This window comes from Channa argus, chromosome 14 (genome assembly GCF_033026475.1).
Source record: "Channa argus isolate prfri chromosome 14, Channa argus male v1.0, whole genome shotgun sequence".
Lineage (NCBI taxonomy): Eukaryota > Metazoa > Chordata > Actinopteri > Anabantiformes > Channidae > Channa > Channa argus.
Window position 1 is genome coordinate 5,974,058 of NC_090210.1, and position 14,108 is coordinate 5,988,165.

Genomic DNA, 14,108 nt, shown 5'->3' on the forward strand with positions numbered 1-14,108 from the left:
GGAAGTGCACGGCTAACTGTCCACATTTTAGCTTCCTTGGCCACCTCGAGATTTAGCTAGCCATTTACTAAGCCAGAGTATATAAGATTAATATAGTATAACGCTAAGGGTATGTTGTCAATGAGTTAAGACACGCTGCACAAAGAAACGCCGGTCCACAGTACAAGGCAGCCTCGTAAGTCGGCATTAATACAAATTGGAGCGGTATCTACAAACGTGTGCTAACGTTAGCAATATTAGCGACAATATTAGCTGTTGCTAATGTTACAACGTTACTGGCTGCACGTAGCGTTAGCACACGGCCGTCGTGAGACACAATACGATTGAGTAAGAATGATTATTTTGTTAATATGAACTTAGCGGATACATTTTATTTCCTCAAATAATATGACAACTGTTTAACCACATGCTAGGTGGTAGAGGGTCTGTTAGCCCGGTCAGTTATGTTAGCATAACAAAGCTACCTAGCTAGCTAGTTGGTTAAAATTGACTGGGCGCATTGATTGTTTTGTACTCACTGTTAGTTACGCGGCTAGCTGGCTAATTCAGTGTCATTGCAACTGGTTATAGGTGTAGTTAGCTAACATGAGCTGTTTTAATGTTGCATTTGTTTTTATTCGGTTTCTTTTTTAAAGGTAGTCATGGCAGGATTTAAAAGGAAAATTGAAGGCAGTGATCCCGACTACGAGGACATTTCGCTCATTCAAAATAGTAAGAGAAACAAAGCGGCTGAACATAATGGTAAGTTCATGTTATGATCCCAGAGACCGTTGATCTGCTCAACATGTTGTGACATTTATCAACTAAATGTAATTTACTCTGCTGATTCTTGGTTTCTCCTGTATTTCTACATTAACAGCACGTGAAGCAACAGTGCAGAAGATTGAAACCATCATTAAGGAGCAGTTTTCCTTGGAGATGAAGAACAAAGAGCATGAAATAGATGTGATAAGTCAGGTATGATATTTAAAATGTGTCTTTGCTTGTGAAGAAGTTGTTCGCATGTTTGCCATTTTGACCAGAGTTTTTGGTTAATTGCATTACAATGCTTTGCAGCGACTTAATGAAGCCAGAAGAATGATGGATAAATTAAGGGCGTGCATAGTTGCCAATTACTATGCCAATGTTGGGATGTCAAAGCTTCCAGAGGTAAGTTTACATATCCTGCTTATTGAGTAGGAATGAAATCCAACCATGGTTTTGATCGTCAGTGTCTCTTCTGTATCTTAGCATGCCTCTAAGAGTGACCTAGCCATGCTGAACCATCCAGCCATTCGCCGGTTCCTCGAGTCCCCGTCACGTTCCTCTTCCCCCCTCAACCAAGGGTCTGAGACTCCATCTCTGGTCCACTCCGAGTCCGAGTCTCTCTCACATCAAGGAGAGGGGGCTGAAAGGGATGGAGAAGGAGCATGGAAAGAGGAAAACAGCAGGCAGGAGCGCAGACCTGGTCGTAATACTGGCAAAGTAAGGTCAAGTTACAGATACTCATTGATAGCTTTTTTTTGTTTTTTGAGTGGGTTTCATAAAGCCTGTCATGTCTGTCTGCAAAAACTGTGCCTCTGTCTTCTGTCTTAATCCAGCTTGATCTATCTGTAGCCTTTGACACAGTGAACCACCAGATTCTGCCTGTCATTCTGCATTATTTGTCGTAGGACACTTTTGGTGTGCCATCATCCATTGAAGCAGAGCAGAGGGTGACCTATCACTCTACTGGAGACAAACCCTCTAGACTCTACGCAAAGAAGACAATAGTAGTGGGGAATGTATCCAAGTACGTGATGAATATACAATATGTTTCACTTCAGTCATCTTTTTGATTCTGCATATTGTAACATGTACTTTTAATTTAGAAGCTAGGGAGGAGTGATTAGCTTGTTGGTGATTGAAGATAATATTACAGTGTTTTTCATTTCTTATTCTTTTTTTATAAACATTTGAAGGGGTTGCAGATCACAAACAGAAATTACCTTAATTTAATGAATCACAAGTCAAAATGTTTCAAAGCCATAACATCATACTATTTTGGTAAACTTTGCTATATAAACTTTGGTATACTAATACCACTTAAAGTGGACCAGAGTCACATTTCAGAAATGAATTGAAAAGTTACTGATAGGTGTAAGCTATGAATGAGGTAAAAAACATAAATTGACTTCAGGTTTTGGTGAGCAGTTGACCACGGGTAAATGGAAAATGCAGCTCATTTGCTGGATCTGCGCCTTTTATCGCCAACTTTTCTTTGCTGTTGCATTATCCCTTTTGTCAATTAAGACCAGTTCCTTATACGTTTTAGTTGTTGTTGTTTTTTTCTTTCTAACATTCAGGTACATTCCACCTGACAAGCGGGAAGAAAATGACCAGTCTACCCATAAGTGGATGGTGTACGTCAGAGGCTCCAGAAGAGAACCAAGTATAGACCACTTTGTAAAGAAAGTCTGGTTCTTTTTGCATCCCAGCTACAAACCAAACGATCTAGTGGAAGTCAGGTTTGTACCAGTTTGTTTTAAAAATACTGAATGAGAGAAAAGTGTTTGTGAACAATGTTCAGTCATATACACATTTTCTGATGAAATAAGTTACTTGAGGCAACAATAGGAAGTCAGAACAATGGGTACAGACTTGTTCCAATTAACAGTTACCGCCACTGGCCAACTTTTGTTGTTATTTACATCCAGAACTACATTTTTATTTTAGGTGAGTAGTTTGCTTCACCTCTTTCCACACACAACCTACCAAATTGATGGATCTATGGAAGCAGTTTTGGATAATCCCCCTAATGCATAGGAGACTGTATTTGTCAGCTGATGTTTAATTAAGAAGAACTTATAGATCAGCATTACAACAACCAATTGCTAATGCAGCTGGCTAATAATCACACAATCTGTGTACAGGCTCAGCAGTTACCAGACTGATATGAAAATTCTTTAATTAACAGTGCCCCCTTGTGGATATATGATCATGGAGATCATCTAGGCAGGTATCACTCATAGCTTAAATTTAAAAAGATAATGTTTGCCTCTGAATAATGCTTCAGGTAAATCGTGCAATGGCTTTTGTCTAGACTAAGAAAAAACATGTCCATTTTGCAGATTGTGTATATATACTCGTCTTAGGTGGTGTTTGTGACATCATTCAGTACATAATGAGTCAGACTAGGAGTCAAGATCAACATGACTCATAGTGAGCACACCCAAAGCATACACACAAAGTAATCTTTTTTAAAAAACATGTATTTTTAAGGGCTTGCCCTAGTCCTGAGTGCTGAGGTGTGTTCTGTGATTAAGATGTCTCTTTTTCGCTTTTATCCTCTAAAAGTAGTAAAGGAATTTAAATTTGCCGTGGTGTCTAAATAAATTATCTCTTCCATCAGCTCTCTAGTTGTTTGACCTGACAAGGCACTCACGTTGCTGTGGCAGCCACACACAAGCCCCCCCATTTCCACTTGATTCCCTTAGTACATAACCCAGACCCAATGCTCTCTTACAGAGAGGAGAGAGGATGACATAAAAGCAACAACAAAAAAATTGTCACTTATAAGGTGTACTACTTGAATACACACAATATGGACTTACTTAAGTAGTTAAGTAGTAATAAAACACGTCACACTTCCAAGGGAAAGAAGATAGGAGACCTTCAAGTCATTGATATTAAGAGGTCATTAACTCATTCTGAATCAGAAACCAGGATGAAAGCTTAGAATTTTGTCATTAAGTCATTGTAATACATCCTTTTTTTAACTCCTTGTTTGAATTTTAATTCTGTTATGAAAGGCTTTTTCAATGTATTTGTTCTCAGTGAGCCTCCCTTTCATTTAACACGTCGAGGTTGGGGGGAATTTCCTGTGAGGATCCAGATCCACTTCAAAGACCCTCGCAACAAACGTATTGACATCATCCACCAGCTAAAGGTCAGACAATATCAGGAACCACATTAATCTGCTTGTTTTTCTCTTCAGACTGAAAAGTATTTTTCCATTTGCAGTTTAAACCAACCTTTAAATCTCTAAATGCTTTCATTATGTCCCTTTTATGGTGAGTCTGTAGTACTTTAGATAACTTACAGGAGCCTAGTAGTAATTTACGATCGATCGATTGATCTATCTATTTATTTAATTATTTATTTGGTAAAACCCAACACAAACACTAATTTTAGGTTAAACAAACCTACCTATGTGACAAAAAGCTCGTTTTTATGCGAACATCAGATGTGACAATGTAGGTCATTGCAATAGTTATTATGTCTACTTTACTAGCTGTATGTTTTTTCCTTCCTTTCTGCTGAACAGCTGGATAGAACATATACTGGCCTGCAGACTCTTGGGGCAGAAACGGTAAGTTATAAAAACTCACTGTGTTTAATGTAATATATCCTTTTCTTGAGCTATACTCTGATTGTAAGTTATATTTGTTTCAGGTGGTTGACGTTGAGCTCCATAGGAACTCTCTTGGGGAGGACTATATTCCTCAGCCCTCTTCCTCCAAGGTGATTTACAAAGCAGCCAGTCCCATGCCACGCACCTCTATGCCCCAAGATTACGCACCCAGTTCGCCGGTATCACATGATCACAGCGTAGACAAAGGTACACACCAAAACAATCCTTTTGTTTGTGATATTGAAATGTATTTATACGCTTGAGGTATTAGGGTATCTTACTTAACTGTTAAGTGTATTACACTTAACCAACTTGACCAAGTCTTTTTTATCCCCTCTCTAAGTTAAAGTAAAAAATTGAAATTAAAAGCTCCTTGTTGAAATGTACAGTCACCTGTGTTACCCGTATCACTTTGTGACAGAATATACATCACTACACCAGATGAAGTTGAAATAGCAAGATCTGTACTCTTCATTCTCCTCCCAGGTTTAATCAAAGCAGAGATGGGGAGATCCACAGAGGGCCATAACACGGGCCTCACTGCTGGTGAACGTACCCCATCCCGACCCAAAGCTAGTGATAGGATCACTCTGGGTTCCCATGGAAACTCCGCCTTCCAACCTATCACAACAAGCTGTAAGATTGTCCCACAAGGACAGCCACCCAGTCCTGCTGAGTCTCCTGGGAAGTCATTTCAGCCAATCACAATGAGCTGTAAAATTGTGTCAGGTAACTGTCTCCCAACAGTGGTTGTTTCACAGCTGTCTGATGATTGTTTCATTGTTTTACATGCCACAGTCTTAATAAAGAATCTGTATTTTGTCATTCATAATACAGAAACACAAAGTGCAAAAAATCCTTTCACCTGATAATCACCTGTAAATAATTGTTAAACTTTTTTTGGCTTTTTGCAAGTATCATATGAACATTACTAAGAAATACTGATTGTTTAGGTCTGTGCAATATGATGATATATATCATTTGACAATAGAAAAGCGTCTGTTATTTCATATCACATTTAGTCATTTGGCAGATGCTTTTATCCAAGGTGACTCAAAAGTGAGGTACAAAAATCTGAGACAAAAACATTAAAGCAAACTGAAGGGGTTTAGATTGTGCATGCTTAAAGCATTGCCCTAGTCAAGGGGGCACTGCAGTAGTCAAGATATGATATGATTAGCACCTACACAATAAGTTGGTCTGAGAAATAAGAAAGGTGTGATCTTTCTGATGTTATAGAGTGCAAATATGCATGCCCTAAAAAAGTGGTCAGGATGTGTCAGTTGTTGATGATGACCCTCAGTTTTCTAGCAGACATAGTGGAGACAATCACTGAAGACCCTGTGTTGATCCTGATATTGTGTTTGAGGTCTTGCTGGGAAGACTAGAACTGCTGTCTTGGAAAGGTGGAGTTGAAGATATCTTTCTCTTATCCAAGCAGAGATGTCAGAAAGATGAAAAGAAATGTTTGATGAGACAGTGGGATCTTCCAGTGCAAAGGACAAGAAAAGTTGTGTGTCGTCAACATAGCAATTATAGGAAAAACCATGAGAGCGGATGACAGAACTCAGAGATACAGCTACAGATGGGGAAAGAAAGGGAACTGAGCCCTGTGGCACAGCATTGGAAAGGCTGTGAGAGTTACAAAAGTTCCCTTGCCAACATACCTTTAAAGTTCATCCAGATAAGTAAGACCAAAGCCAGGTCTGAGATTTTCCAGAGAGTCAAGAATCTGGTGGTTGTTTCAAAGGCTGCAGATAGATCAAGTTGAATTAAGACAGAAGACAGAGCCACAGTTTTTGCAGGGTTTCCATGACCTTCATGAGTTCCATTTCTGTGGAGCGAACAGTCTTGAAGCCAGACCGGTTGACATTTAAGGAGGTTGTTCTGAGAAAGAAAATCTGAGAGTTGATCAAGACTGCTGGTTCAAGGGTCTTGGCCAGTAATGGAGGAAGAGAGACAGGTCTGTAATTCTCATCAAGGGAAGAGTCTAGAGTAGTCTTAAGCAGTGGCATAATCTGGGCCTTCTTACATTTACATTTACATTTAGTCATTTAGCAGACGCTTTTATCCAAAGCGACTTACAAGTGAGGTACAAGGCAAGCAAAAATCTAAGTCAAGCCTTCTTAAATAACTAGTAAACGTGCCTTTGGTGAGAAATGTATTATGATTTGTGTAATGGTATTAGTGTGGGTGCAGTTGCTTGGAGGGGGTGGGATCCAAAGAACATATAGATATTAGTTTTTATTTCATATTAAGGTTATAAAAATGAATATTGTGTATCAATTCATTGTCTTATGTTATTTCAAAACCTAGTATTGTGTTTTAAAAAGTTAAAAGAATACAAATCTCATTATACCAAAAACACTATATTTGGACTAGATCCCAGCAAGTCTTTTCCATCCCAAGTTGTTATTAGCACCTTTTTAAAGAGTGTTTTAATAGCCGTTGTACTTTCTCCATATTAGGATCTCCAATCTCCACCCCAAGCCACTCCCCACTACCTCGAACCCCCACCACCTCCACCCCTGCCCACAGCAAACAGAGCTCTTCATCAGTGCTCAACAATCCTTATATCATTGTTGACAAGCCAGGGCAAGTGATCACCATGGCTTCCTCATCTGCCGCCTCCACAGGTACATATCTCCTACTCAATGTCAAAGTCCTGCTTGAATTCGAAAGTGGACCTACAACAAAATCGAGGAGTATTGTCTGCGCCACCCACATAGAATATAAAAATGGCTGTGAAGAATGTACTTTAAAGCAGAGCACATGATGAACAATAACCTCTAGACATCCCCGTCCTCACTGCCTGTCTCTCTTTTTATTTTGGTTCTTTTTTCCTTGCTTGTCCCCTTTTACCCCTTATCTAGCTCTTACCCATTCTTTTTTCTTTGTCATTCTGTGTCCTGGTGTCTCTTGTTTCTTCTTGTTTTGCACCAGTTCTAGAGTTAGATGAGAGGTTTCTATGGCGACTGAGCTACTGTGTCTCTTGGCCAGATTACGTGGATGAGATCTCCTACTCAAAACAAACTTTGTATGTGTTCATGTATGTATTTAACAATGTGCAAAAGGTGAACCCATCTGTAAAGAGAATTCAATTCACTGTTAAATGAAGCAAGTTGGCACTTCATGTGTGCATGGAGTTATCTTACGTCACTTAATCTATTGTGTTTACTTCCTGACATTTTCAGCATTCATTCCTATTCCACTTAGCAGCTCATTCCCTTAAATGCTCACTCTCTCACTCTCTCACCCACTCAGCCACTCCTACACTTTCTTCACAAATGCACAGCTCAACCAGATCTGGCCTGAGGGTTGAGGTGCTATGAAGTGATGTTTTATCAAGCTAGATGAAGTTAAAGTGGGAGTTGCTGCAGATTCACCAATCCTGGGGGGAAAAATTAATGCCCTAGGGAAGACAGAAATTTTGCATTGATATTAAGAGGATGTGTGTGACAATACACATTGTCACACACATTCCCGTGGAGTAAATGCTGGAGTTCAAGCTCAGCCTTAACATCCACATTCAGTAACCTGGATAGAAAATTGTCAAATGGCACTACAAAGGCCGTGATGTCTGTGGAATGAATGACTTGAACAGCAGTGAGCATAATAAGTATAGTCTCCTATTCTACACACATTGTGTGTTTCTGTGTAATTACTCTACAGGAAGTCCCTCAGTCAAACAGTCTGCTGCTCAAGGGACTCGTTCTCCAGGCCCCAAAGTTCACACTGGCACTTTACACTCATCAGGAGTGAAGGTGAGTTATTAGAATCTTAATGCTGTCTTGAACGTGAATTAATATGAGCAAAGTTGTATTTTTTTATCATTATTATTCTGTTTTATTACTTGCCCAGTCTATCCCTGTAGAAACTGTGTCTTTAACAAAACAGTGTGATATTAATAGAAGGCCAAGGTGCTCTCTTCAGCAGATGTGAGTGCTTTGGCAAGCTATTTAAGTGGGACATCACTCTGAACATAAGAGTGGGTGTGGGTAGCTTTGCTGAGGGGATTGCATGGTTTTGTTATACTCAGTATCAGTCCCTGCTGTAAAAACGTCCCACTCCTACATACTCATTATTATCCACAAAGAATGAAAACCAATTTCTTTTAACATTTCTGTTTTATCACAGTGGTACTCTCTATTCTAATTGGTTCACTCTACATCTGCAATTTCGAGGGGGAATAAAAACATTCCTTGATAGATAAATAATGGTGCTGATGTTCAAAAATCTGTTCTAAGTAATATATCTCTGTTTCCTACCTTGCTATATTTACCCTAGTATATGTCTAAAATATTTAAATTTACAGTAAAATTAATTAAGCTTTTTTTTTTTAGAGAGTAAAATGTACCATGTGTACTAGCCGGCAGTATCTACAACTTCTGGTGGCTACAGTGCAATAAATCTCTCATGTTACTATCATTTCTCTCCATGTGCACTCATTTGTGCAGGTTATTATCAAGCAAGAACCGGGGGAAGTTTCTGCACAACAGCAGATGGTTTCCACAGTAACCAGCCAGCAGCAACCTGCCGCTACATCACACCAGTTTGTCGCAGTAAAGGGAGGTCACATGATCTCTGTGTCAGCCCAGAAACAGGCAGCGGGGGCCACAACTGGCAAGGTCAGTCTCTCTTAAATACACTCACATAATTATGTCAATAGTTTATTGCAAATGTTATACATGTGTTTTCATAAGTTATTGTTTTTCTATACCTAAATTTGCTTATTCTCTTACTTTTATTAGATGTTGGGTATTCCTGTTAGCTCAACACTTCAGTCTGCCGTCAAACAGGTGGCTATTAGCAGCGGACAGATTCTGGTTGCCAAGGGCAACCCCTCTGTCTCTAAGGTGATGGGTGGGAAGCAGGTTTTGGCTCAGGGTGTTGCTAAAGCCATCGTTAGCGGAACTAGTGGCATCTCTGGTCAGCAGGCTGCTGTTAAGGTGGCCGGAGGTCCAAGTGGAAAGACTGGAGGTCAGAGTCTCTCTCGCTCTCTCTCTCTCTCTCACATATATATATATATATCACATATATGCTGGTGGGAGGGCAGGACCCAACTCACATTATGAACTATGAGTTTGTTAGTCTAAACAAGATAGCATTAGCCTCTGTCAGCAGCAGTTAAAGATAGGAACATTTTGACACTATGTTATCTATATCAAATTTCACTTGAATTCTTTATACAGATCTGGATGTGTGTCTTAGCAGACAAATCACATTCTTTGGCAGCAACTGTGGTACTTCCTGTGGCCATTGGTACCATAGAAAACAAATACAGCTGTGTTCTTAGAATTTATTAGCTACTTGATACCAAAGAATCCATTTTTGTGAAACCTCTGCTCTGACTTGTACCCAAATTCTTGCAAAATTATTATAGATTAACCAGACATAGGTTTTCTATTCTTTTAATATTGGAATAGTCTCGTAAAATTAACCTTTGTGTTTGTATGTCCATAGTAATGGCTACTCTTCAGTTGCCAGCCAACAATCTGGCCAATCTGGCCAATTTGCCTCCAGGAACCAAACTCTACCTGACCACCAACAGTAAGAACCCTTCAGGGAAGGGGAAGCTGCTTCTCATTCCACAGGGAGCAATTCTCAGAGCATCCAGTGCAAGTGAGACCTGTTACATCCCTTATCATTTTTAAACAAGGCACTGGAAAACAACTTACTCTCAGTTCATAGTCATTTGGCTGTGGCCAAATGACTACGAACTGATTATTCCTTATGTGTCTGTGACACACTCTGATACACTCTTGTCAAGCTCTTTTAAGACAAACCATATTCTATTGTACTTCTTGGTCACTCATTTTAACAGTTTCATGTTGACTAGCTTGATTCCCAAAGTTGGGTATTGTAGCTGTAAGACTTTAAACCTGTCTTTATCACTTAAAGTACTGAATTATTTAAGCAATTATCTGAATGTACATTTGGGAAATATAAAATTAACTTCAATTTGGACATATTTAATATTTGAATGTAGAAATGCTTTCTTTTTAGTATATTCTCAGTGTTTCCCATCTCTTGGAGAGCCAGAAAGCCTTTTACTTTGATGTATTCTTCCAAATTAGCTGAAGTTGTCTACATCTCTGTTTAAATTTAATTGCATTAACCTGATTATTCATTTTGGGAGAAGTAAAAAACCTTTTGACGTGACTCGTCAACTTGAGGCATACTGATTACTGTGTACTATCTCCTGGCCAAGTGAGTCAATCATAGTCATGTTTCTTTCTATTAGTATTTAACACATTAGTATTTAATGTGTACTGCCAGATATAATCTCTCACAGCATATTTTATGTGAAATAGCAGTGAGAATAAATAGATTAGCATAATTAGCAGCATCATGATTTCTTTTTCTTTCCTAAAATGTGAATTACACAACTGTAAACCAACAATACTTGTCTAGTCCTTATTTGAAGTTTGCTGAAATAAAAGAATAAAATAATAAACTAAGCTGTGATTTGGAATAAAGAATAACAAGAATGTTTATCAAATATCAGACTAATGTGTAAATGACTGTCATGAATGTCTGTCTGTAATTTAGGTCAGCAGTCCCAGAGCAGCTCCTCAGCAGGCGCTGGGGGTTCTCAGACCACTGCCTCCTCTTCCTCTTCAAGCAGTCTGCCTTCCAACCTCTCTTACACATCTTATATCCTTAAACAGACCCCACAGGTAGGTAGAAATGTGTTTACTTGTAATACAAATATTACATGCATACCCTGGTATAACAGTTTTTTCTTTGATGTCTTTTATACTTTGTGGATCTCTGATTATCTTTTAGTTGTTGTTATACCAGTTTCTACATAATATTTGAGTGGTTTGATTTGATAACATGTTTGTAGTAAAGTTTGAAGAGCTGCAGTCAGCTTTAGAACAGTGCGGACTGTGCATTTAGCCAATCGCACATAATGACGTTGTCTACTGAGGTTTCCACCTAAATATAAAGTTTAGATTAGGGCCATGTTTGTTGACAATAAATCTTTAGGGATAAATTTATTTTTCTACATAGTTTTTTTTTTTATTTATTATATACAGTACATCTCTCAAAACAACACACACACCAGTTAATAGCTTAAAGGTTAATGATTTTTTTTTAGAACCAATGAGTATTTTCCATGCTCATATTTGCTGTTCTATTTACATTATACAAATGTAACCTGACACATCTTAATGTGCAATATAGGCCACATGGTAATCATAGCCTTAAGACTAGATTGGACTATGCAGCCTGGTTTATCTGCCTCAATTTAGACCATAATAATTATGGTGACTTTTAATTCAGTAATCATTATAAGGTGTTGGATCTCTACCTGATCCCTAACTCTATTTGTTTAATATTCCCAGGGTACATTTTTAGTTGGTCAGCCGGCACAGGGCTCAGGAAAGCAGGGAGGTTCCAGTTCAGCAGGGCACACAGCGTCATCTCCAGCACTTGTTACCCAGCAGGCCATCCGTGTGACAGCTGGCCAGAAAGCCGCCATTCTGGCTCAGGTAAATACGGGCAATGTGTCTTGGGGCAGTACTTTACCGTTACCTCTACAATTATTGACACTAATGAAAGTAGGGCTGCATCTAACAATAATTTTTGGGGTGTCTTATATATCAATTATTTTTTCGATTAATCTATAAATTATTTTACAATAAGATTTTTTAAATCATTTTAATTAATATAAAAATAAATTTACTAAAAATAAAATTCATCAGTTATTTATGTTTCAATATTTTATTCAGTCATCTTCTCTTTAAACAATAAAATATGACAGGGTATGCACTGCTGGCTGTTATTCCTCAAGCAAAAAATAGGCCAGTCTTAACTGATAATCTGCGTTTTACAGGATAGTCTCTCTCCACAATATAATTAAAGTAGGAGCTGGTTCCAGTTAAAGGAATGTGGTGCAATCTACATGTAGCAATTCAGCAGCAAAAGAAGTAAAACAATTAGCAGAGCTCACAGATCACCATGTTGTTTGGTCTTTGCTTAAAATACCCCTATACTTTAGATGATCATCAGTGGATTGTCACTTGACACAGCCATCTTACGTCTTACTTGTGATGCCACGTAAATCTATGTAACGTATTTATCTAATTGATTATGTCGATTATGTTGATAGAAGCAGTAATGGGTTTTCACGTTTGTGTCCCAAAAAGCCAGGTTGATATTAGGATCTTCAAGTTCTGTCTTATATTAACTGGCTATTTTTTTCATTGATTGACACAAAGGGATCTGTACAGTTCTAAGAACTTTGCATTTGAATGTCTTTTGTCTTTTTTGTCTTTTGCCTTCTACCTGATCTTGTATGTTTTTCTTGATTCTCTTCTTACTTAATACTGCAAACCATCTTTATTTTGTCTTTAGACTTTGTCAGTATGTGACAACAATAGGCTGTATGTCTTAACACGACACTCCCATCTGTTTTATTGCAGATAAGATAAATAATTGAAAGATATACTTATTTATTCTGTATTTGCCATTGAGATGTTAATACATATTTTTAGATTTCTATGCAAAGCACCATACCTTTGAATGGTCAGAGAGAGCAAAATTATTGTTGTCTAGGCATCACTGTGGAAATCATGTGTGCTTCATGCTAAATGTTTACAATTTTACAGATTGAATATCAAGTTGCCTGATTTAACACCCACTTTCCTATCCTGCTTTGGTTCCCTCTGTCAGTAATTTTTATGATTTCAGTTATATCACAAAAACAAAAAAAATACAATGTTTATTTCAAACAATGGCTAAAATAGTTAGACAAATTTAAGAATACCTATTGTACGTTTTTAAAGAAATTAGGAATTTGAGAGGAATTTTTTAAAACTGATCATGGACAAACACAACACAAACTATATTCTTGTTTCTTTTTTTTTTATTGTCATTATATACAACATTGTAAATGAGTGAGTGGCTGCTTTTAACAGTTAAGGACCAAGCAGCAGCTGGTTTAGGCCTCATTCGCTATTAAGCTGCAGGCCTGTAGAAGGACAAACGCCCAGTGCAGTTTAATCTCTCTCCCTTTATGTAACCATGTAGCTGTTTTCATTTTTTGTCGCTAGATGCTTGCTGAAAATATGCAGAAGCTGGTTTATATTGATTTGATATTTCTAATTAATACAAATAATGTGGGATAATGTGTACAGTTTTACAGAGTTTTTAATGAATATGTTGACCATATTTCTAAGGAAAATTTATGGGTTTGTCAAAGTCTGGAAGAAAATTCCAATTGATTTACTCTGAAACAGTTTATTTGCAAATAAATTGTTTCCTTGTTTCCAATTTTTTTCCTTGGCAGTTTGTGTAAACAGGTGGATTGCTGTTAGGGATGTCCCGATGCCAGTGCTAGCATTGGGCATTGGGCCTGATCCTGCCTTTGAGTGCTTGTACTCGTAAAACTTCTCTGCACCAGTTACCATGTTAACACCTAAAGTTAGAGCCAGAGGTGGAAAATGTATGTGGTTTAAAGCTGTTTTAAAATAATTAATGACAAAAGTAAAGCCAAATGCAGGCTCTGCTATGATAAACTCTCAAGATCTAGTTACATTTATACTTGTGTTTCCCAAGATATTTTAAAAAATTCTTAATATTTGCAGCTAACATCAGCCACAGTTATATATAGTAAGTACAATATTATCTGAAGTTTGCTTTGTTTTAAAAAGCTATTTTACCTTCATATTCCTCTGTGGGCTCTAACGTCTATGTTGTTTGCCCTTCTCTATCCAAGATCTCACTC

General features: G+C 38.0%; 1 protein-coding gene across 4 annotated transcripts in view; it reads left to right on the forward strand.

Annotated features, from left to right (window-relative positions):
* yeats2 (YEATS domain containing 2) overlaps nt 1–14,108 on the forward strand; it is a 23,097-nt gene continuing 8,989 nt past the window's right edge. For 3 of the 4 annotated variants that reach the window (XR_010910598.1, XM_067474446.1, XM_067474449.1), the window contains exons 1-18: nt 1–327; nt 636–741; nt 860–957; nt 1,057–1,149; nt 1,231–1,464; nt 1,653–1,771; nt 2,325–2,486; nt 3,796–3,907; nt 4,286–4,330; nt 4,414–4,579; nt 4,859–5,101; nt 6,841–7,008; nt 8,045–8,136; nt 8,830–9,000; nt 9,124–9,352; nt 9,836–9,994; nt 10,925–11,052; nt 11,725–11,871. Coding sequence is in view for 3 of the 4 variants with exons in the window: in XM_067474446.1 (XP_067330547.1) it covers nt 642–741; nt 860–957; nt 1,057–1,149; nt 1,231–1,464; nt 1,653–1,771; nt 2,325–2,486; nt 3,796–3,907; nt 4,286–4,330; nt 4,414–4,579; nt 4,859–5,101; nt 6,841–7,008; nt 8,045–8,136; nt 8,830–9,000; nt 9,124–9,352; nt 9,836–9,994; nt 10,925–11,052; nt 11,725–11,871 (2,466 nt within the window). In the remaining variant the exon portion in view is untranslated. The remainder of the gene's footprint in view (nt 328–635; nt 742–859; nt 958–1,056; nt 1,150–1,230; nt 1,465–1,652; nt 1,772–2,324; nt 2,487–3,795; nt 3,908–4,285; nt 4,331–4,413; nt 4,580–4,858; nt 5,102–6,840; nt 7,009–8,044; nt 8,137–8,829; nt 9,001–9,123; nt 9,353–9,835; nt 9,995–10,924; nt 11,053–11,724; nt 11,872–14,108) is intronic. The other variant, XM_067474447.1, reaches the window with a different exon arrangement.